General features: G+C 43.6%; 1 protein-coding gene across 3 annotated transcripts in view; it reads right to left on the reverse strand.

Moving 5' to 3' along the window:
• The window catches only part of SOS1 (SOS Ras/Rac guanine nucleotide exchange factor 1), a 39116-nt gene extending 15894 nt beyond the window's left edge, over positions 1–23222 (reverse strand). The window contains exons 1-9 of one of the 3 annotated variants that reach the window (XR_014944512.1): positions 22766–23205; positions 15518–15643; positions 13168–13299; positions 12462–12626; positions 10309–10518; positions 9680–9823; positions 8347–8457; positions 8148–8246; positions 584–711 (exon numbers count right to left, since the gene is read on the reverse strand). Coding sequence is in view for 2 of the 3 variants with exons in the window: in XM_015856981.3 (XP_015712467.1) it covers positions 584–711; positions 8148–8246; positions 8347–8457; positions 9680–9823; positions 10309–10518; positions 12462–12626; positions 13168–13299; positions 15518–15643; positions 22766–22852 (1202 nt within the window). In the remaining variant the exon portion in view is untranslated. Of the gene's footprint in view, positions 1–583; positions 712–8147; positions 8247–8346; positions 8458–9679; positions 9824–10308; positions 10519–12461; positions 12627–13167; positions 13300–15517; positions 15644–22765 lie in introns of all 3 variants that reach the window. The other 2 variants (XM_015856981.3, XM_015856982.3) reach the window with 2 other exon arrangements.

A 23222-nucleotide genomic window follows, 5' to 3' on the forward strand; every position in this document is an offset into this window, starting at 1 on the left:
CCAACGATTACACTTTGCAGCAGAGAAGTTGTTTAGCAAAGGAAATGCTGAAACAAATTTCAGAATAAAAGTAATATTTAAATAACAGGTTAGAAAAATATTAGCATTAAATCAAATGGCAGACAGTATGACCCAAGAATTTACTACAATTGTTCTACTGATTATTATCTATATACCTACTTCCATTATCCATACATAGTTTTAATTAGCCGTTGTATATAAAGCTCTTCAAATTACTTTAAGTAGTTTCAAATCCAAGAACATTCCCTTCTAAGCACACACATAAATGCTCTTTAAGACTATTTTTAGATTGATATTTGTTATCTGAGTGTAACTAACCTGCAAACGTTGTAGCTTTCAAGTGAATTTTCACAGCGTCTCAACTACGAGTATGGAAGGACACAGAAATTTGAACGGTTTTAAAACAATAACAAATTATCTTGGCTTTGATGTCACTTCCTCTGAAAAAGCAGGCTTGCCACAAACTATTTTGTTCATTGTTTACTAAAAGAGGAAACTGGGAGCCCTGGATTTATAGCAAAGCGCTAAGAGCAGAAAGCAGGAAAAATGGAACCGTGTTTACCTAAGCCTTCTTTTTGCAAGACTTTTGGAGCATATCCGTTCCATACTGCTTTGAAGATTCAGTAGGGCTGTTATTGCTTGCTTCAAGCACTCCTTATCCTCTTCATCCTCACTTTTTTCTTCTAGTTGCTGTGAACATTGAAAGGCAGATACAGTAAGTACCACAAGCATTTTGGTATGCACAAGTCTCTACGCCTGACAAAGGAAGAACAAATCCAACCACTTGATTTTGCATGTTCCTGTTTGCTGCAATTAACAGAATAACCAGGTGCATTACTGATACGGGTAAGAGAGACAATTCTCTAGTAAGAGCTCAATCTCAGTTAAGGCAACAGCAGGAGTTGCCAGACCCCATCCACAAACAAACTGAGGCCTCCATTTTTTTGTTTCACCTCACAACTACTTTGGTCCACCTCACGTTTTTAAAAAAGAACCCAGTAGAAGCATCACCTCTTAAAAGGTAATGAGGGAGGAAGGAAATTTGCTTGTGTGCTGTTCTACAGCATGAGATTAATTGTTTGTAACAGCTGTGAGTTCTTGGAACACGACCACCGGACCCACAGCTCTTATCCCTCCTCTGCTCAGTAGTTAGTCAAGATTTTCCTCACTGACTTTTAACGGTGGAACATGTGAAAGCCTGTGAGAAGCCACCACTTCTCTCAGCCACGCTGCCTACATGCTTGCTAGCACAGCACGGGGTCAAGTACACAACTATATTCATGCCTGTTTGCTAACACGACCTTCCTTAAGAGGACAAAGCAACACATTTATAAACTAAAATTACAGTAAAAGGGTTAAAACTAATATTTCATATCTAACTACAGCTATGACATGAGCTGTACAGAACAAGTTCTACTGTTTTTATATTTCCATCTTACATCTTGCAGTCTACACAATGAAGTGTCTCACTTTAGAATCAGTGAAAATAAATGACTGCCTACAGCAGCAGTTTAGGCATAAACCCTTGTTATCTCATCAATTATTTACAGGACTAATGGGTTTCAGACTACCGTGCCACCAAGAATTGGCTCCACACAACTGAAAGATTTATTTTGGCAGAAGAGATAAAAGTAAAGTGGCATACATCAGATCAACAGACACCCTTGGAGATGGTACAACTGTGCCATTTGCTTCCAGGGGGAAACATAAGTATTGTCCTCTAAAATCCAACTAAACACAACACACCCACAACTGACATTTGAATGTGCCAGCTAACATCATTAGTTTTTTTCCCTGACCATCATTCATTATTCAGCACTACAGCTATCAATGCCACACCACGCTTCGTTTGTGCTTTTTAGCTATCATGATAACCACAGCATTTATTCTAGGCAGCCTTGGTTCACAAGCGCAAACTGCCATACTCTTGCCCTGAACAGCATTAGTCAAGAGTGCCTAATTATGAGACAAGCACTAAAAAACACAACAGCACAGCCTTTGCTTCCAGAAAGCTCTAAGGGAATATACAACTCCAAGCAGGAATAGTCCACCTTCCTCATATTCTGCTCCTGGGATTTAACATGCAGGTAACATCTGCTCTTGACTTCAGTTGTGTGGTTCACCTGCATTTAGAAAGGATCTCAGACAAATGAGGCAGGTGCAGCAATGAAAGAAGAAAGGCAGAAAAAAAAAGCTAAGAACAAAAAAGTATACTCGTATATTATATACACGTATACTATAGTATAACTTCCTTTGAGATATTACATCATTTCCACTGAAGAGTTCAAAGGAGGCTCTTTGTCTTGAGCAATGGCTTAAACACCCCAATCAAACAGAGAGAAGAAAGTACCCGTGCAAAAAAGCAGAATAAAAACAGTCCAGGCTGGATATCAGGAAGAATCTCTTCCTGGAAAGAGTGGTGATGCACTGGCACAGGCTGTCCAGTGGGAATGGTTCAATACATGTGGAGATGTGGCACACAGGGACATGTTAGTGTGCATGAAGGAGATGGGCTGATGGTTGGACAAGATCTTGCGCCCTAAGGAAGGCTTCCTTAATGATCTGTCAGCTCTGCACTGCTCCCTTGTCCTTGAGGACAGAATCCCAGAGGATTTTATTGACCAACCCCCTGAAGATACTTTTTGAAGTAATTTTCCTCCATTTACAAAGATTTCGGTGTTCATCAGAAAAATCCAGAAGTGAACTGCATGTTTTTTATAGTAGTGGCTGAGAAAAAGCAGTTGTTTTACTAACAACAATTCCCCCGTCCTGATCCAATGGAAGAAACCTATTTTTCCAACTGTAAGTACAAACTCAGCCTAAGTCCAATTATTGTAATTATACTCCAGATTTAATATTTAGAAAGAAGCATGTGGAAGCATGAACTAGAAGCAGACTAACACAAATAGCAAATCATAAGGTGCCCTGAAGACATTCCCCTGGAACACAGAAATGGAACCTGAAAGTTTTATTTTCTGGCCTTATCTAATTACCACGAGCTGGTATCAAGAACAGTTGTTCATCAAAACTAAGCTAAAATTGCAGCTATGCCTTTCACCTTACCACTGACCCTCAGACACTTCGGAAGAGGTTATAGGGAGTGAAATGGCAACCCTGGAAACGCTTGCAAATTCCTCTACGAGTCTCACTGATTTTTGTGTAGACGTGCAGCGCCCTCTAATGAACAAATCAGGTAGGTGCCAAGAAGCATGGTTTTCTTCTCTAAGTACCATGAACACCACACTGCGCTTGTCTTCTTTCACATCAAGTCTTAACTCTCAGTGTTAACATGTGCTCAGCCCATTGATTAATGTGTGGAAACAGAAGAAAATATGCATCATCTGAACTTCTACTGTCCCAATGCTCGCACAGCTTGACTACACAACTTACAGCAGATCTGCAAGGTATCAAACTCCACTTGAGTCCAAAAAAACAAGACTTTGGGTTAAAGAGAGAATCATAGCATCACAGAATCATAGAATGGCCTGGGTTGAAAAGGACCAAAGTGATCATCTGGTTTCAACCCCCTGCTACATGCAGGGTCACCAGCCACCAGAGCAGGCTGCCCAGAGCCACATCCAGCCTGGCCTTGAATGCCTCCAGGGATGGGACATCCACAGCCTCCTTGGGCAACCTGTTCCAGTGTGTCGCCACCCTCTGAATGAAAAATGTCCTCCTAATATCTAACCTAAACCTCCCCTGTCTCAGTTTAAAGGTTGTTTGTCCTATCCCCCTTGTCCTATCCTTATCTTCCCCCTTGTCCTATCCCTATCTTCCCTCACAAACAGCCATTCCTCCTCCTGTTTATACGGTCCCTCCAAGTACTGGAAGGCCACAATGAGGTCTCCTCAAAGCCTTCTCTTCTCCAAACAGGCCCAGTTACCTCGTAAGAGAGGTGCTCCAGCCCTCTGATCATCTTTGTGGCCCTCCTCTGGACTTGCTTCAAGAGCTCCCATGTCCTTCCTGTACTGAAGGCCCCAGGCCTGGATGCAGTACTGCAGTACTCACAAGAGCTGAGTAGAGGGGGACAATCGCATCCCTCTCCCTGCTGGCCACTGCTTTTTTAAAGCAGCTCAGAACACAGTTGGCTTTCCAAGCTGCAAGATACGACAGAAAAGAACTGCTGCTTTGTTTATTTAATATGGGCGCTCTTATTGGGGCAGTGCAAAAGTGTGTAGGAATTACAACGAATCTGCACAAGGAAAAAAATAACACTACATCAAAGTGTTCTTTCCAGCCTTGTTTTCAAGCAAGCTTCTGCACGCTCTGGATTTCCTCGACATCCAGACTTTTTGTAGGCAATTAACTGCCATGCATGCATTTTAAATGCCAAGATTTCACTACTTGAGAAATGGCTACTTGTATATAGAAGGCCTTCTCAGAGTACACGTCCTCTGCATTCTCTGAAAATATGTTTTTTGCATATGCCGACATCTCTTCCACAACAGATTCATTACTTTTCTGCAACAAACATACAAGTTCACACAAATCCTTCCAGAGCCTTCATGCTCTGTAATTCTTACCATCACTTTTGTCCTCCCAGACACTCATACACCATGCAGACCCTATCACACACAGCTGCATCAAGCTACGTCCTCCCCAACACATAAGTCACCAACTGTTGCAGAAACACAAAACTGCACGTTACTTTTAATAGAAGTAAAATAATTTTGCTCCCATCTGCAGTTAAATATACAAATACATGCAAAACAGTAATATTTTTGCTCTTTTACTTTCAAAACAATATTGTATGTACAAGCTACTGTGCTTGGAAAGAAGCACACCAGACAACAGAACCTATAATTACACTGACAGCTCTAAATATAAGCAACACAGCCAACATTTCAGGACAACAAACTGTAATTGCAGACACTGTAAGAAGTTAACAGACTGCTAAAGTTCAACTATTAGGATTCAGCCATTCTCCACACCAAGGTAATCCAGCCCAGGTACAGATCATATCACCAACTTAATTATGTGTTATCACAGAATCATTAAGGTTGGAAAAGACCTCCAAGATAATCTCATCATGTCCAACCACCCGCCTACTACCAGTATTGTCCACTAAACCATGTCCCTCAGTTTATAGTTGAGGCCCAGCACTGAACACAGCACTCCAGACAAAGCCTCACCAGGGTTGAGTACAGGGAATGAAGACTGCCCTGCTCCTGCTGGCTGCACTATCTCTGATACAAGTCAGGATGCCATTGGCCATCCCAACCTGGGCACACTGCTGGCTCATGTTCGGCAGGCTGCCAGCTCACATCCCTGGGATCCTCTTCCTCCATACTAGAGAAGTAGTTTCTTACCTTGGAAGGCCCTGCCAAACCAGACTATTCCTTTAGAGATACATTAATATAGTGAAAGAGGAAGACAAAAAGAGTTCAACTGAAGAGTACTTCCAGTCAAGCTGAATAGCCAGACAAGATTAGCAAGTTATTTGAGAAAAACATTTTGGGGAAAAATAAAAATAAAAACCATAAAAATGCTATTGTAGAAATGAAAGCACCCTGCACATTTAAGCTTATAACAGTTAGAACTCAAAGTTAAAAATACTTAAGAGACAAATTCCCATTCTTAAGTCATAGTAGCCAAGTCTGTACTTGCACAAATATCCACATAGCTCTCCTGTCTTATTTTATTTTATCCAAGCAAAATTTAGATGTGCTTTGAGACAAAAATGAATTCCAAAATTATCTTCCATTTACCAAAAAGATGGAAAGAGCATCACACACACATACACAAATTCTCAGCATCTCAAACACTGCCCAATTCAACTTAATCTTGTAAGCATCTTCAGTAATTCAAGGTCCTGGATATTGCAGTACCTGGACCGCTCCGTTACTACAGATATGAGTTAACATATAGAAAAGCCTATTCATTGTATCTGCAAATTTGCACATAGGCACAGTCTCACAAGAAGTTGCTATTTTATATGCTTAATTTCTTACATAAACGTTTGGGGATTTTTAAGCTTTTAAAGGAGAGCACAGCCCTTGTCATATGCTGATTTTCCAAAGTTATAGCAAAGAGCTTCAGCCACAAATAGAACATGTATTTGTGTGCTCCTGGTGCCCTGCCAAGCTTCAGGAGGGCTTTAGTTTCTAAACACGATCAACATCAGTGGCAAGAAACTGCATTTTTTGTAGTCTGAATTGTTAGCGGGTGACTTTGAGATGCATTTTAAACAGGTAACATTAAAGCATGTAAGATTAGACAACATGCTCAAAGAAAAATGCCAACCCCTTTGTCCTTCAGAATCTCATATTCAAAGAAAATATTTTTCCCACTACATACAATACTCCGCCAATATTTTGTTTCCTCATCTTGAGAGACCCCTTTTTTTGTACAATGTATCTTAATTATTCATAGATATGCTTTACCAACCCTAAATCGGGATTCTTACCATACAAAGTAATTCAATACAACCTTATGTCAATGAAATGGCAGGATTATACAACTGAACAAATCCCCAAGCACCCTTCTACAGCAATTTAGATCATTTTTAAATACAACCGAGCTGGAATCTGTCTGAAGATTTCAGATGTAAGAGCAAAAATTGCCAGCAGAAACTGTTTGAGGGAGGTATTCATACGTTGCGTGCACTTATGTACTGATAGATGAAACTACTGCCATGAAAGCTGCTGTCTCATTTCACATGCACTTACTGTCCATCACTGTCTATCACATGTATCCCATCTGGCAGATCACAGTGAAGAAAGCCTGTGAAGTTATTACCACACACTGAACAAAATCCAACTCAACAGTATCATTTCTACAGGAGATAAAGGGAGAGAAGAAAGAATTTCACATGAAGCGCAGGTATGGAGTTGTGAAAGGACCAACAACCCCCTGGAGCTGGGCTTATCTGAGAACCCAGTTTACCCTACAAGATATGAAATACAAGCTGTTCCTCCTTCCCTTCCTAAGCATATACGACCTCTTTCCTCCACTGAAATCACCAGTGGCAAGAGCTAACGCAGGATGCTTGTGTTTCAGGTGGCATTAATTTATGCTTTGTCTATTACATAAGACAATACCACATGTAGAAGCATGCAAAGCAATGAGGTAGTAAATTTAAAACTATACAATAGAAGCATGAACAGAGGGACCGTATCTGTGTAGGTTTCTTTAATACAGAACATACACAAGCTGCACCAGACTTCCCTTCTTATGAACAGTCAGAAAAGGAAATGTTTAAAATGTTGAAGTCATCTGAAAACTGGAACAAGCCCATAAGCCAGACAAACAGATTGAGCCAAAGGCTCAAGAAAAACAATTTTAAAGTTATATGAGATGAACAACATGCTAAAACTGTACTTTAAACCTAAATCAGTAAAGAGAGTGTTGAGACTGTTTACAGTTTTAAAAATGACCTACTTGGTTATTTCTCAAGACAACCAAACTTCCACATCTTCCTTGTAACTTCTGAGCCAAACCACCCTACACAATTAACATGAAGAAGTTTGAAACGCTGCATCCCTTAGGAATTTAGATTAAGTCAATACGGAGATTCTACTTGAAAAGTTTACTCATAATGCTCCTACAATTATTATTCAGTGATAATTAACAAATTGCTCCTAAAAAATGTCCCATATCTACTTCCCACACATGTGTGTACTATCCAGCCTTTGGTATGGCAACAGTAACGTGAGGTCTCACTGCAAAAAATTCAACTAAGCCTTCCTGGGAAGGAAAGAAGGAAGGAAGGAAAACACGAATCTACCCACCCACCATGGGATGCACACTGTGAGGTCACCATTTCATGAGGATAAAGTCTAAACAAAACAAATCTTACTGCAGTCTTAAATGTGCAAAATGTCAGTTTGAGAAAGTCTCGGGCATGTTCTGTGATACAGCCATATGCCATTTACCTTCCAACACTGATAAACTATCATTCCAAGAACATAAGCACCTACATCCCTATTGATTTCTGAATGAAAACTGACTTGATAATTGAACACAAAAAGCATTAACAGGAGTAGAACAGCTCAAGTACGCATCAGAACACATATAACCTGCCTTTCATTCAAATTATTTACATGTAAATTTTTACATCTCACTGACCCCCCAGATCATCCAACATGGAGAATGACAAAAAATATTCAGTGACGCAATGTTCTTACTTTTAGTAGTTCAAAGTAATGAAGACAGTGGTAAACAGGGGCAAGGAGCAGCCGGGGTAGAACATACTGAACGGCTTCTTTAAAGCCTTCACCTATTGACTAGAAAAGAAATAAGTTTCAGTCTTAAAACAACAAATGTATTGAAGCAACAGTATAATGTAATAATAATAATAGTAATGCTTGCTAAAAAGAAAGTTACCTGTAAATAAAATGCTGCTCCTGGCTTTGATAACTGACTTAGAAAATGATCATGAAAACCAGGTCGCAAAATATCTTGTGCATACGATTCATATGGATCAAACGCTAGTTCCTATGAAGAAATAGCAAACTGATTTAACAACTAAACTTATTTCTGAAAGAAAATACATACACTACACTGGAGAGATTTGTTTGCCTAGTTATTCTAAAATGTAGAGATGAATCAATACTGTCAAGCTTTATGTAAAATGACTCATGGAATAATTCAGGGTCTGTGGAGCTTAGCTGGATTCAGTTGGGTTTCTGGGTTGTGAGGGTACATGGCTGCCTCATATCCAGCTGCCATCCACCAGTACCCCCCACGCTTTTTTTTGCAAGGCTGTGCTCTATCCTTACATTAACCTGATTGTACTGATTATGGGGTTCACCACAGCCCAGGTGCAAGACCTTGCTCTTGGCTTTGCACTTAAATCTCATAAGGTTCACCTGGGCCCAGTGCTGGAGGCCTGTCTAGATCTCTTGTGAATTGCATCCCATCTGGGTGCAGTGACTCTACCACACAGCTTGGTGTCATTTGCAAACTTGCTGTGTTTACACTCAATCCCACTGCTGATGTCACTGATGAAGATGTAAAGAGTGTAAGTCCCAGTACTAAACTCTGAGACACGCAACTTGTCACTGATTTCCATTTGGACATTGATCCACTGATCACCACTCTCTGGGTATAATCTCACAGCCAGTTCCTCATTCAAACACTCCACACTTGTCAAATCCATATCAGTTCTCATGACCTGTAGAAACCTTCTGAGCTACTTCAACCACAGTAACTTGTGGATGTCAGCATGGTTATTCTCCTAGAAGCTACAGGGTCTGTGGTAATAACTCCTTGCTTAAAGAAGACTTTGGTAAATTTTTGCAGGAGAAGCTCAGACACAACATTCCTTTTGAAGACCTTCCTCTGTAATGTCCCCCATCTTCAAGCTTCAGTTTCTTTCCCGTAGCAAGCCTAGTGTAATAGCCCTCCTCACCAGCTCAGGACACCTGCTGGCAAAGAAGCCCTTGCTTCACTCTGCTGTTGAAATCTAGTCACTGGGTTGTTGTTGTTTGTTCCCCCTGCCTCTACTGAAGATTAAACAGCCTACAAAGATTGAAGACTAAGACTATAAAGGTGAATGCTCTAGAAAAATAGTTTACTCTCGACTGGGGGAGGGTTAGAAAAAGAAATCAAAAATCTAAATAAAGGCACCTTGGCAGACATGCGCTTAGCACCTGCGTGCAAATCCTTAAAGTCCACGTGATTAACAACAGCAACAGAAAAATCAGTATTTTCTTACCTCAGCCATATCTTCAAAACAGCTGCCTACTAACGGATGAGGACTACCTTCATCTGTCATTTCAACAGTGTCTTCTATATGACCCAATAACTTTACACTAAGTTCATGAATGTCTGATATACGACTAAAGATATTTTCAACATCCTGCAAAGAAACAGAAACAGGCAAAAATCAATGAGGAACTGGACATAATTTGAGATACAATGTTATGTACAAAACAACTCTGTTACAATATGAGAATTAAACATTTCCTTAACCAGAACAAGAGTTTATAAACAATATTGTGTATATAACTTTTGAAATATAAAATCATAGCATTTATTTTTAAAACAATGACTTTGTATATGTACGTATAAAAATAAAAGCATTTACAATGAATTTAATGTGGCAGAGAGCATTGACCAACCTTTAACTCGTCCTTCCTGCAAGTGAACACATAAAATTGAATGGTTTCTTCTACAGAAAGATGTTTCCTCACAAACATTTACAATTCACATTTCAGAACTCAAGGGAAGTGGTTTCTCTGCTATGGATGTGTTAAACTGGACAATAGTTAAGTTGTATAAATCTAGATGAGCATTTACAGATTATGTTATATACACATATACTTATTTAAACACAACACTTACATGAGATGAAAATAGTTTGGAGTTGGAGGCATATGGCTCTCTAAAGACTCTGATAATGAGATTAAGTTCCCTTATATATTGCCGGACTTCTGCCATAAATGACTTCACTAGGTCGTAATAGGTTTGCTCCCCTGAAGTGGAGGGCTCCTCGTCAGATAAAGTTAGTGCACTTAAATCTTCTACATCTTGATGGAACATATCCATTAACACCTAGGCAGCAAAGAGGGAGAAAGCCATAAAGTGACAGAACTTCTTTTCAAGATCTACCAGTAAGTTTTCAGAAAATAAAAGTATTTCCATTAAATCAAACTAACCAGCAGCAGTGTTTGTACTTATCGTTCTGCAATTGGTTGAGCATTATGAAAGCAACACGCACTGTTATGAATCTGCAAGTCAATATTTGCAGTGCAAATTTCTGAAGAACCCCATCACTCAGGCCAGTCTTGGCACGTTTCAGAACGTGGTCCTAAAAATCAATCACTACTCTAAGAGTTCTATGAAGCACAGAGGTGTCAGCATTTAGTAATGTTCTGTAACACTGAATAAGCCTACACAACCTAAGATTCTAAAGATGCAATATTATGGAGAAGCACGTGCGTTTCGGCTCTTCACCTTTGGCTTTAACAGAAAGCCATTTGTGACTTGAACTCAGAACCCCGTTACCTGTGATGGATACCAGCTCCTCAGTTCTGCTGAACTGGAATCACTTAGAGAATTCAGAAGCACGAGCAGACAGTCAAATAAAAATAGCTTGCATTCTAATGCAGGTGATGGTTTTTTGTGTGCGGTTTTGTTTGCTCTGTGTTTTTTTTGTTGTTGTTTCTTTCTTTTTTTAAACAAAGTAGAATTTTTCAGATGGCCAGGTGGCACCAACAGAAGTGTGAAAGCATTTGGAAAGGAGACAGAAGATGACAAACTTTTGGTTGTTTTGTTAAAAAAAGAAAAGCAGAATGCGCGCACTGACAGCAGGAACCTAAAGGTCCTTGATGCGGCTGGAAAAGAAAACAGCGTGGAAATACCTGCCAATGGCTTATTCCACTGAGCCAGTAAATCAACATGCCCACTTCAGAGCTCCCAAAAGCTTCTTCTACACTTACTCCAGTGTACTAGTGCCTAATGCACTTTCCCAATTAGCCTCTTTAACCCATCAGCCATCCCTGCCCAGGATACAGAGACACATGCAGCAACAGCACTGTTCCTATTCTATATTCAAGCACACAGCTCCAAACATCGCTGTAACAGCCCAGGAGGGTGCATCCAAAAGACCAAACGACCAAGACAACTGTCCTGACTAATAATTCACTCACACAACCTCACTAATAATTCAGCCTCACACAACACCTTTCTTTCCTCTTGAGATGAAGATGGAAGCAAGATGGAAAAAAAACTCAAGCGTGAACAAGACAAAAGCATTCCTTGAAGAAGAGGCAAGTCCAACCAAAGATACTGAAAGCATCCACTGGACTGCAGCAATATGAGCATCTCTCGAGACCCATCTGTTAAAGGACTAACTTCAGGCTTTGGTTTTTTAAACGGAAAACTCAAGATGCTGATGAGGTGGCCATAGAAACCAGAGTGCGAAGGCACCTGAAATGCAATAGCCTGTTCTCCAGCACTGCTGGATCACTGGGTAAAGAGGTAACTACTGTCTGAATCTAATGACTCTTCTGAAACCAGAGGAAAGATGACCTGGCAATAAAAGTATGGATGCCTACAGAGAAACAGAGATGCCTACGTTTGTCTGTTTTTAACTTGAGCGCAGAAACACTGCAATACAGTCTTATTTTGGGAAAGTACCCATGCTTCAATTCAGCCTTCTTTTTTCTAAGATACAAAGAAGAAAAGCAGGAGCCACTGTTAATGCCAATGAATGTGAAATGTCTTTGCTGCTTCACAACTTTTAAAGCATTCACACACTGCTGGGATTAGGCAAGCAATATCAAAAGAAAGAGACACTTAACTGTAAATAAGCACGAGTAACAGCTCTGCAACTCAATTAGCTTTCAGATAGTTTTGTTGCATTACTGGAACAATATTTTACTGCAGCAATTTCTTCATACAACACTGCTTACTCAATAAGGAATAGATAGACAAGTCCTCGTAAAATTCAACTTCAGTGCTCTTTTAACATGAAAAACAAGAGTTAAGCTTACCTTATCAGCACACATTGCCACTTTAATATCTTGTTTTGTAATCTCATAATGCCTTATATTTCGTACGTAATTCCCAACCAATTTCAGTATGTCTGCAGAAATGTATTCTAATACTGCCACTATGTAAACAGACACTTGGTGGTCGATTTTGTAACCTAGAACCTCCTGAAAGGGAAAAAAAAACAACACGAAACATTCTATGTTATTCAGGTGTCAAAATATACGATTTGTAACTGTAACCTATGGTGCAAGTTTAAGACTCTAATTGACATTGGCAACATACAGTCTATTTTAGCAACAGTAATGCAACAGTCTGTGGGCCAAGTAAATAAACAGCAACACTGTAGATGCTGCTCTATCAGCTACATTAGTGACCACAGTGAACTGTCCCAGAAACCTTGCTTGAAAGCTAGTGCACTCTCTAGTGGATAAAGAAAGCCATGCACTCATTTGCTACAAATTTGGTTATTATTTCGCACGACTCAAAAAACAATCAAGAAATTTCCAAAAAATATCCTTAGATGTGTAAATAAAAGAAATATATGCAATTAACTGAACTGGAAACATTGAAAATTAAATTACGTTGAAAGAAACACACGTCGTTGGGCTTTTTTTGTTTACATTTCAGGCACCAAACAGAAATCACACAAAACAAAGCTGTCAATTTCCAATTGCATTCCAAAAGCAGGACGACACTGCTACTTACCTTCAATAAAGGATGGATTTTTTCTACTGGGAGAGATAACGGATTTCTTCGTTTTCGTTTCTCAATGGCAGACTGGGCATCAGCTATTGCCCATTTATCAATAGGATGGGGAAAGCTCTTCTGAACACGATCCTTAAATAAAAGAGAAGAACTAAAGGGTAAACACATTATCTCAGTGACCATGGCAATTTTACTACATTATGAAATCGCTTTCTACTACTTAAGAGATAAATGTCTACTAATGTCAGTATTTTGACTATAAAAGCTGGAAATCCTATTGTTTGGGGCATATGCTCCTCACTGCATTCATGATGCTGTACCAAACAACCATCAACAAAGAAAATCTAGTGCTCAACATTTGAGAAGCACCAGAATTAAGGTGACTCTGTATGCAGTTTCCTCACCACACATATGCCTGATCATTCAGCATTTAAATACAGGACCATGTTTCATCCTAGTGCTTTACTCCCTGTATACAACAGCCACAACAGTTTCTTTACCCCATCCAGCATTCAGCATGCCTGAATACACCTATGTACGTACCACACTCCAAAGAGCTCTACTGTTGGAGATCACACATGGGTCCCTGGAGATACAAAGACCTGCCTGGTTTTGGCAGCCCAGGTGCTTAAAGAAAGGTGTCAGAAATCGAACTGCTGCAGATAACTGCACATCTCATTTTTTCAGACCACTGTTCCCAATGACTGTTACAATTGCGAGCGCTCGCTTACGTAAATATGACCCCAACTTGAGCAACCATGAAACGAGGAAGATGAAATTTATGACCACTACAAAGGGCAAATTACACAAACAAAAAGTTTCCAAAAAACCATATGGGACAGATTACAGCTCTGTAAAGATAACAGCCAGCTCTCTGAAGTAGAAACTTCTATCTTTTTTCCCCCTCCATCATTATAACGCTTCTGCAAAAGGAAAATTGAGACGCTGTACAAAAAAATCCAACAACTCATTTGCTGTGTAACACCAAACCATTCCCCTAATGCAGCTCAGACTGCTGACTGAAGAACGAAGGTCACCCGAGGGAAAAACAAACGTGTGTGACCATGTAATTAAAGACAGCATCATCACATATAAACACAAATGGGGGAGAACTGAAGTTGCTTGATCATCTTTAGTTCTTCTATTTCTCATCCTAAGGGCTTGATTGGACGGTCATTAGGAATCTTAAAGCAATGCTCCATTTAATGCTGTGTTTTAAACAGCAACAACAAAACACTTGATGCAACCTTCCACAAACCTCCGCTGACCAGAAGAACATTGCAAAACAGGGCAGCCGTGAGAGGGGATCCTGACCACCGCTGGGGAGTCAGCATTCAGAAAAGGAAGGATGAAATTTATGACCAGCTATTACGCAGTAAGGCAGCTCACACTGACAGTTTTACTGGGCACTGAACAACAAGTTCAACTGAAGGGAAAAACACCTCTTGGGTAACTCAGCAGGTTTTATGCTGATGGTTCTGCTACATAAACACACAGGACTCGTGAATCTTGAGCTCTGAGACAGCTCAGTGGATTTTCTTTTAGGCTGTTAGCTCCTCAGCCCCCACATACCTGTCAGTGTGGTGCCTGCACTTCTCTTCCATGCTACCCTCAGAAAGCAAGGAAGTTGCATCTTGTTTAGCAACTTAACACAGCACAGCCCCCAGGTTCTGGACACCAACGTGCTCACTACAAATGGAGTCTGCAGCACATCAGCAGTATTCAAACTACAGCTAAGCACAAAGGCCTACCAAGATATTCATGAGCTTAGGACATAACTAAATTGCTTGTATCTTAAATAAAGATAAGACAACTCTTCTCAAATATCAGGCTGCAAATCTTTGACAAAAGAACTATAAGAAAAGACATTTCTATACAAAGAAGAGTTCTACTCATTCTGACAAGTGATTGAATTATTCTAGTTCCAACTCCTGAGGGGTTACCAGCCAATATCAACAGGCTGAGAAAGCAGTGTGAGGTCTCAGACCATGCAGGTATAGTCGGCGTGCAGTACTGGGGAGGGTAAAAGAAAGCTTTAAAGGAACAAGTTTGCTTTTCGCTTTATGCTCAGAAGTTGTTCTTCCCAACTGCTACACAGTAACATGGACCACAGATACAGTTTTACTGCACACCAAACCACAAAGGCAACTGATGGGAAAATCACCTGTTAGGTAACTAAGCAGAGGTTTCAAGCTGAAGGTTCTGTTATATAAACATACATAATTAGTGCTTTTCCCTCTCATACCAAGCGTTCGCTTTTACACTGTGAAATCATTATTATATTAACTTTTCATACAACAGCTCAAATTAAGTCACAAGACGGAGATCAGATTTGTAATAAACACTATACCTCTACATCCAGAAAACTTCTCGGCTGGGCTTGACACAACATATTCAGCAACTGGAGAATTAGCTCCTCCACGTACTGCAACGCATCTTCGGTAGAGGACAGTTTAGGATGGACTTGCACCTGAACCTGAACAAACGAGAACAACTTGTGTGTTACTTTCGCTCCTCCCCAACCTCACAAATACAATGACAGAAGGATGAGTAGAACAGCTCAGGAAACTCCATTGAGGAATGTTTGCTTTGCACACATGTCACCAGCGCCTGCAGATTCTCCCCCAGGTAAAGCCATGGAGGCACACTCCTGCTTGGCTCCCCCAAGGGGTCAGCGTACCCATGTATTTTTCCACATGGCCATTTACACTCCCATACCCAGTTTGCAGGCCAGCCTTTTGTTGCATCTCTGCAGTGAACAGAAGCACCTTTCAACCTGTTGGAAATTCAGGCGTGCAAAGCTCAGCACTCCAAGAGCCTAAAACCAACAGGTGGTTGAATCTCAGTCCTGAACACTGGTGTCAAATATTATGGTAGAACAAGCTGGTTGCTGACTTTAGCAACACTTTTCAAGCTTTCATTTAATCATTTTACCTTTCCCACTGCATTCAACTCAAAACGCCTCCAGATCTCCCAGTCGCTAACAGAAGAGCAGAGCCACCTTAAGCCAAAACCCGACAATTTGTCTCATCCAAATATTAAGCCCATGTCTGTACTCAAATTCTGCTGCCATAATTATTTAATTTCACAGCTGAGTTCTCATTCCTATTTGCAGTCATAGCAAGAATTAAATGTTACAAAGTTCAAACACACGACAGCCTCAAATAGAAATCCACTTGCTCGCTGAGCACTCATTAGTTGCAGCACTTCATGTCTAGGCACAGCTCCACTGCTCACAGAGCTGCTACTGGGAATGAAACACGCCTGATTGCGGGCTTAGCTTTTGCAGGTTACATACCCTGATCTATCACGTCTTAAAAAACACCTCCGACTTTATTGCTTTTTAACTTGAAAATGTGGGCAGAAATAGAACAGGCGAAGCTCTCCCTGACTAAGGAAAGCGTTTCCATTATGCCAGCGGTTTCCTTCTCCCAGTAACACACAGCATGCGCTGCTAGAGGCACCTGGGGAACAGCACGCCCAGCGGCCTCCAGCACGGCCTACAATCCAAGCACTGCTGCCTGACACACTGTGCCAGCCTGGGCCGGTCTCACATCACAATTTAAGAGAACTTTTGTCTGTAAGTCTGTAAAGATCAATGGATCCAAACTGCCTGCAAGGTGTTCTCTTGTTGTAAGGCAGATCTGAACATATTCACGTTAGGTTATCCCCACAGGTTACTACAGCATTCTGTGTTTTGGAAATACTAAATTACCAAGTCAACCAGGCGGTACAAACATGTAACGTGATAAACCTGAGTGATGAGAAATCACTCTGCTTTCCCCCTTGCTTAGAAAACAGATGGTAAACTTCAAACCCTTTCTGTCTGTCAATCTATAGGAATAAGAACAAACAAATACCACATCAGGCCATGACCTGAAACATTATCCATAGTCAGCCAAAGCAGAGTCAACAACGATAACCTACTCCCAGTTCAGGAGATAAAGTTCCAAACATTTTTTCCCTAAGCGTGTATGTTTGGGGAGCAGTTACAACATTCTCCTTGAAGGCTGCTGTCTTCTGGCACCACTGAGCTGTGCCAGAGCAGAGCACAAGGCACAGTTTATCTCTACTAGAGAGACAGTAAATGTTCAGCAATGAAGCTAAAGTGAGATTTAGTATCATTTAGGGTTCAAAGTCATACAGCCAAAAGCAAGAAAACAATCAGTCCAACAAGGAAAATGAAAGGGAAGCCAGGTGCACAAGGGGCACAAGGCCTGTCATCTGCAGCGCACCAAGGCTGGGCCCGGGCTGGCTGCAGCTGAGGGCTGTGATCACCAGGTCCAGGAGTGTGACACAAGGCAGGTAAGAGGCAGGATTTGGTAAGAAGGCATGAAGTAAGAACACCTACTAGAGGCTCTGCCACACGGCCGGGTTACAAAGAGGAGATCGCCCTGCTGGGGAAAGGGGAGGAGGCTTCCATCCTTATGAGAGGTGGCTCAGAGACAAAATTAGAACAAGTGAGCCGCCCCCCCCCCACAAAGGCCCACCACAGGAGCACACCCCATAAACACAGAGAAACAACTTCTGAAGTGTAGCGATGTTTAGATAAGATTCTTATCTACACATTTCACCTCTCCCTTCAATACTGGCAGAACCCACCCCTCCCTCCCACATGCACCAACACATCTATCTTGTGATAAGGGAAATTACCACAAGAACGGCCTAAAAACATCTTGTGACAAAAGCTTCAATTCTTTCAGATACCCCAACAAACCCCAGAGAGGCCGCACAAGTGAGAGCAGCTGGAAGCCCCTGTCTGCCCTGCTCAGCTGCAACTCAGTTCATCCCACAGTACTGAACCTGGTCACAGAGTAACTCCAAACCAAGTCTAGGCTGACATTCCACAGTTCATTCTGCCCTAAAGAGGCGCTTGACAATGGGTGTGAAGGGAAGACTCGCACAGTAAGTTTGACAAACTAACACTAAACCAAGCTTCCTCTGCAACAATGTTCAGCTACCCCTTCCTCAGGCCTCCAAGAGCAAAGGCCAAACACATACCCAATGTGGAGCTGAAACATTTCAGCTTATAGCAAAAAACGCTTCATCATGAGCACGGTTGCCTAGAACTACAGAGAACGGCCTCCCACCACAAGCAGCAGAAGCTTCAGAAAGGTGCGTAACAGAAGGGCACCATCCTAAGCTAAGTAAGGAACCAAAACAATCTACTGCTGGGTAGTGAACGCTGCTTCCACAGCCGGGTAAGACTGCCCAGCTACTGGGGTCTGGCAAGAAGCATCAGCCAAACACCCACACGTGTTGAAGAACAAGCAGCTTCCCTGCCAAGGAGGGCTACCACTGCACTGCCAGTCTCACTTGGTGGCAGCTGAAGTGCTTGCAAGGAAGCAGCTGAAGGAAAAACACTGTATTCAACAGAGCATCTTGTTAATAAAATGGAAGAAGCTGCAACAAGAAGGCAGACATAAGAAGAAAGAAAAGAGAGAGCTATTACCTTCCCCTGCCCACTTAGATAGGGAATATTCTACTGCCATTGGAGGGGAATCTACGATTTTCCTTGCACTATCACACAGTGGAAAGAGGCAAGGCCTCTGGCACTTCTCCCAAATCAAAGACCAAGCTGTTTTCCAAAACACAGGGTGAGACTCAACTGATTGAAAGCATTTTTCCAAGCCTTCCAAATACGAAGAGTAGAAGCGGAAAATACAGACCCTGGCAGATAGGCTATTATTAGAAGCAATTTGGTAACAGAGCAGGCTTTTTCTTTTCCCCCCACTTTGATTGCTTTTAAAGTCTCAACAACTATTACAACTCTTATTTCCACTGAAGAAGCTTTTGTTCATATTCCCTCAATGACAGAACTACTGACAAGCAGCTGCTTATCACTGAAACACTCCGGGATCAAATATTTTAGGGACAGATTGTGTGACCGAGTGTCCTCTCAGAGCAAACGCTCCACAAAGCCTGTGTTTTCCTTCTCATACTCTGCCAACAGCCAGCAATCCTGCCCACGTGCTGTTGTTACCTTGATCAATTAATTTGGTAAACTAAACCAAGCACAGGGGTCTTAAATCCACACTTCAGGACCTTAACTTAACCTGCACAGCCATCCAGAGCACAGAGAATCCACAGCTATGGAGAATTACTCACGCCCTACTTCTGCAGCAAAGCAATGCCAACAAGAACTACCACCAATCTGAGCGACAAGCAGCAACTGGGCTGCCAGCAGTTGGAAAAACCAGGTAATTAAGAGTCAGGTACAAATGCTGTCAGCCACAGCTTCCCAAGCACTCTCTACTCACTTCAGGAACTCTGCTCGTCTCTCTTGCTCTATGGAAGGCACATAAGATTGACTATGCAACACGCTGAACACGTGCAAGCTCGCTGCCTACACTTCCCTCAGCTGAAGCAGCAAATCCTCCTCATCTGTTAAACCACTTCAATCCAATCATTTTGACCACAATGAATTCCAGCGGCGTCCCTCGTTAACTGCTCCACAGATTCAGAGCAACGCCAGGTACTCAAGCAGTAGAGTATCTGCATGGTAAGAAAGTAAGGGCGACACTTCTATGATAAAAGCCAACAAATCAGGGAAGAGGCGCATCATGGGCATGCAGACCAACTCCTGCTGCACAAGCAAGATGAAGCCACAAGGAAGGACGTTCAAGATCCAAAAAGGATGATGATCAGAATGAAGCGTGCAAGTTCACTAGCAAAGGAACACCAGCTGAAGAAGGAACGCCCGGCAGACATTCCTTCTGAATCTGCCTTGCACGGTGCATCAAAATCCACAGGTCATTGTCTCCAACCAGCCAAGAGCTCTGGTGTTTGAATGCCTTGAATCTTCCATGTTCATCCTCAGCACCTCACCTGTCCATCTCTACACCTTCTATTTCAAACACCAGCTGCTATTCTTACTTCCTTTTCTTGAAGCTTATCGTCAGGATTGCTGTCTTTTGTCAGCAACTGAGGGCCTCTGTTACACTTTGTCTTCTGATGCTTCAAAATAACAGTGACCAGGCAGAGAAGCATCTCACTGCACATCATTTCCCTCCTAATTGAGTGCACTGAAGTCTATCTTGACAGGATCTGAAGGAGAATGGGAAGAAAAGGGATTACATTATGATCTGAATGGTACAAAAGCTGCTTTTTTCAAATGCAGCTGTTGAATGCAAAGACAGCGCAGCACAGACTCCATTGTTAAGGCCCATGTCTAATGAAATACATGGCACATGCTTGTAAGACTCCATTGATGGAAGAAGCAATTTATACTTACTACATGCTTGCTTTTGGTAACAAAAAGCACAGAATCAAAATAAGTCATTGGGAAAGACAAAACCCTTTGCAATTGCTCAACAATACCTATTTTTCAGGAAGTGATTCTAGGGGTGCTGTTCGAGCTCCACGTTACAAGCCAACATGTATTTACGAAAGAGTAATGGCAGCCTTCCCCAACAGCTGGCAATGCAGCACGCTGGTATACGTGCTTCAACATTAAAAACCATTCTCCTAATCAGCAACGGTAATTCAACATAGGTCTTCCCAAGTCTTTCTTCCAGCTATGCAGAAAAACGCAATGATCCTGTTTGGGTACCCAGCAGGTCTCAAGGAGGAATTCAGAAGTGTGACCCACTACCCAAGAGCATCAGAGCATGGTCAGCTCAATGGAGGCAAGAAGGGAAAATCCTCCTTGGTTCATGACGGGATGCACATCAGCACCTGATAACCTGAGCACAGAGAGCACGTGCTGCAGCAATTTAGCAAAGGCACACAGTGCTCTCCCTCTGGGAAGGTTCTGCCCTTTGGTCTTGCTGGCATTCACTGCCACATTCTCTGTTTTACTGGTCCCACACACAGACTCCAGGAGCGACTTGCTCTAAGCGGCAGAGCATGGGGACAGCCCTGAGCTACCCACTGCAGGGCTGCACCTGTCACCTGAGAGACAACAGACAGCTGTCAGAGCAAGCACACCGCAGCTCTACTGGCTGCACCTGATGCTTTGGATACGTTTGCTACTTTATGAGGCTGTTATCAGGAATAAGCACACTAGACAAGATAACTTGTACCTGTTTAAGTTAGTAAAATGCTCCATTTGGCCTCTTAATTAATGAAAAAGCTAGTAAGACAACAGCTGTATGTTCTCATCTGTCATTTGGTTTTCCTGTAACTCCAGAATCTGGCTTTTCAGCAAGGAAGGTGACAATACGGATGGGTTCTTTATTTCTGTATTTATGGGGACAGGAGCAGGAAGCAGCAGAGGACTACACTACTGGAGCATGCTGGGCAACAGCACAAGAGGAGATAAGAAACAGGTGTAAACCTCATGAAAGCAGAGGTTCAAAGCACTAACATCTGCTCAACAGTCACACATCTGAGCATCAGAGCTTCAGAACTAACTCCACCTCAGCCCAGCTGCCCCACTACCACAGAGAACACCACACCATGAAACCGAGACAACTGTACCTCGTGGGCCCAGCTGGCACCCTTGGAAGCTTATCTCCATAGGCTGCTGTTTGTGACTTCTTCCTTTCACCTAAACAATTCATCCAGCTCCTCCAGCAAGCATTCTTAATCCAAGGTGTCCCTGTGAATGTCTTTTGCTCGTTAGGATGAGATCTTGTGCTCCCAACACAAAGAATAATTCCAGGCTAAATTTTGCCTTGAGATCCTCAGTTCGTGTTCTTCTCCATTACTCAGCATCAACCCTTGCTCCAAGTCTGACAAACTGTCATGCCTCAGAATGCCCAGGTCAAGCTCACTCCTCTGGAAGGTGCTTGGAGGCCGCAGGTGGCTCCAGCCCCCAGCTGGTGGCCATCCACACACACACAGAGGTGCAGGGAGAAGCTGTGAGCCGCACAGTCTGCTCGGCTGTGTGCTTCCAAAGAAGTGACTACCAAGAAGGACTGAAGCACAAACACAGAACGCTACAGGGATGACAAGTGAGAAGACTTCCAGTAACTGGATGGGGCTCAAAGAGCAGGCCCAAAACACAGGGTGACATGTCACAAGAGGAAACTGGGAAGAAATGCTGCAGTGGAACGACTGCAGTGCCTGAGACCTCCAAACTGCGATGGGGAACGAGAGGTCACCCAGCCCTAGGAGCAGGTCCTTCACCCAACAGCTGCGGTACACAGCTATGGATACACGCAGCCATAAGAAAGCACTGCGGTGCATCCAAGCACCCCCCCGCTGCCAACCCGAGGCCGGTCCGGGCGGCAGCGTCAGACAGCCCCGTTCCTCACGTCCTGCACTTCCCGGGCCCGGCTGCAGGAGGACGGAGCGGCGCTCACCGTTCCTCCGCTCTTCCACACAACGTCGGTCCGCGCCTGTCAGCTCCACCAGCCCGAGGATGACGGCGTCCTACCGGATCCTACCGGCGGGGAGACGTCGGCGTCGGGTCCGGCTCAACCCGGGGCCGCTCCGTGTCCGCAGCCCCGGCTGTCACAGCGCCGCCGGGCCCGGCCGGGCGCGCTCCCCGGGCCGCTTCCGGAGCGGGAGAGCGGGGAGAGCGGAGAGGCCGGGCCGCTTCCCACCCCCAACCCCCCGCTGCAGGCGGCACGGAGAAAGGCACGGAGAAAGGCACGGGGAAAGGCCCGGTGCGGCCGGCAGGGCCGAGCGCCGCTCCCACTTCCCCCCTCACCTTCTTCAGGGCGGGCACCAGCAGCCCCCGCCACTTGGGCGCGTTCTCCTCGCTGAAGAACTCGTAGAGCAGCGGCTGTGCCTGCATGGTGCCGCCGGGCCCGGCCCGCAAGGGGCGGCGGGCAGGGCAGGGCGGGCCGGGCTCGGCGCGGCGCGGCGGATCGATAGGCCGATAGGCCGCGGCGGGAGGTGCCGGGCGCCCCTCAGCAGGAGGCCCGTGGGCCCCCCGCCGCCGCCGGCAGCCCCGCAGCGGCGGGGGGAGGCTGCGGCTGCCGCATTCCCCGCCCGGCTCTCGGTGGTCGCCCCGCGGAAGGTCGCGGGGGCGGCGGGAGCGGGGTCACGCGGCGCGGCGCGCGGGCCGCGAGGGGCGGGGTCGGGAGCACGGAGCGAGAGCCGCCGCCTCCCGCTCTGCACTGAGACACCGCCACACACCGACCGGCGGAGCGCGGAGCATGCGC

Source organism: Coturnix japonica, chromosome 3 (assembly GCF_054131305.1).
Source record: "Coturnix japonica strain WE chromosome 3, WE-NBRP24, whole genome shotgun sequence".
Taxonomy (NCBI): domain Eukaryota; kingdom Metazoa; phylum Chordata; class Aves; order Galliformes; family Phasianidae; genus Coturnix; species Coturnix japonica.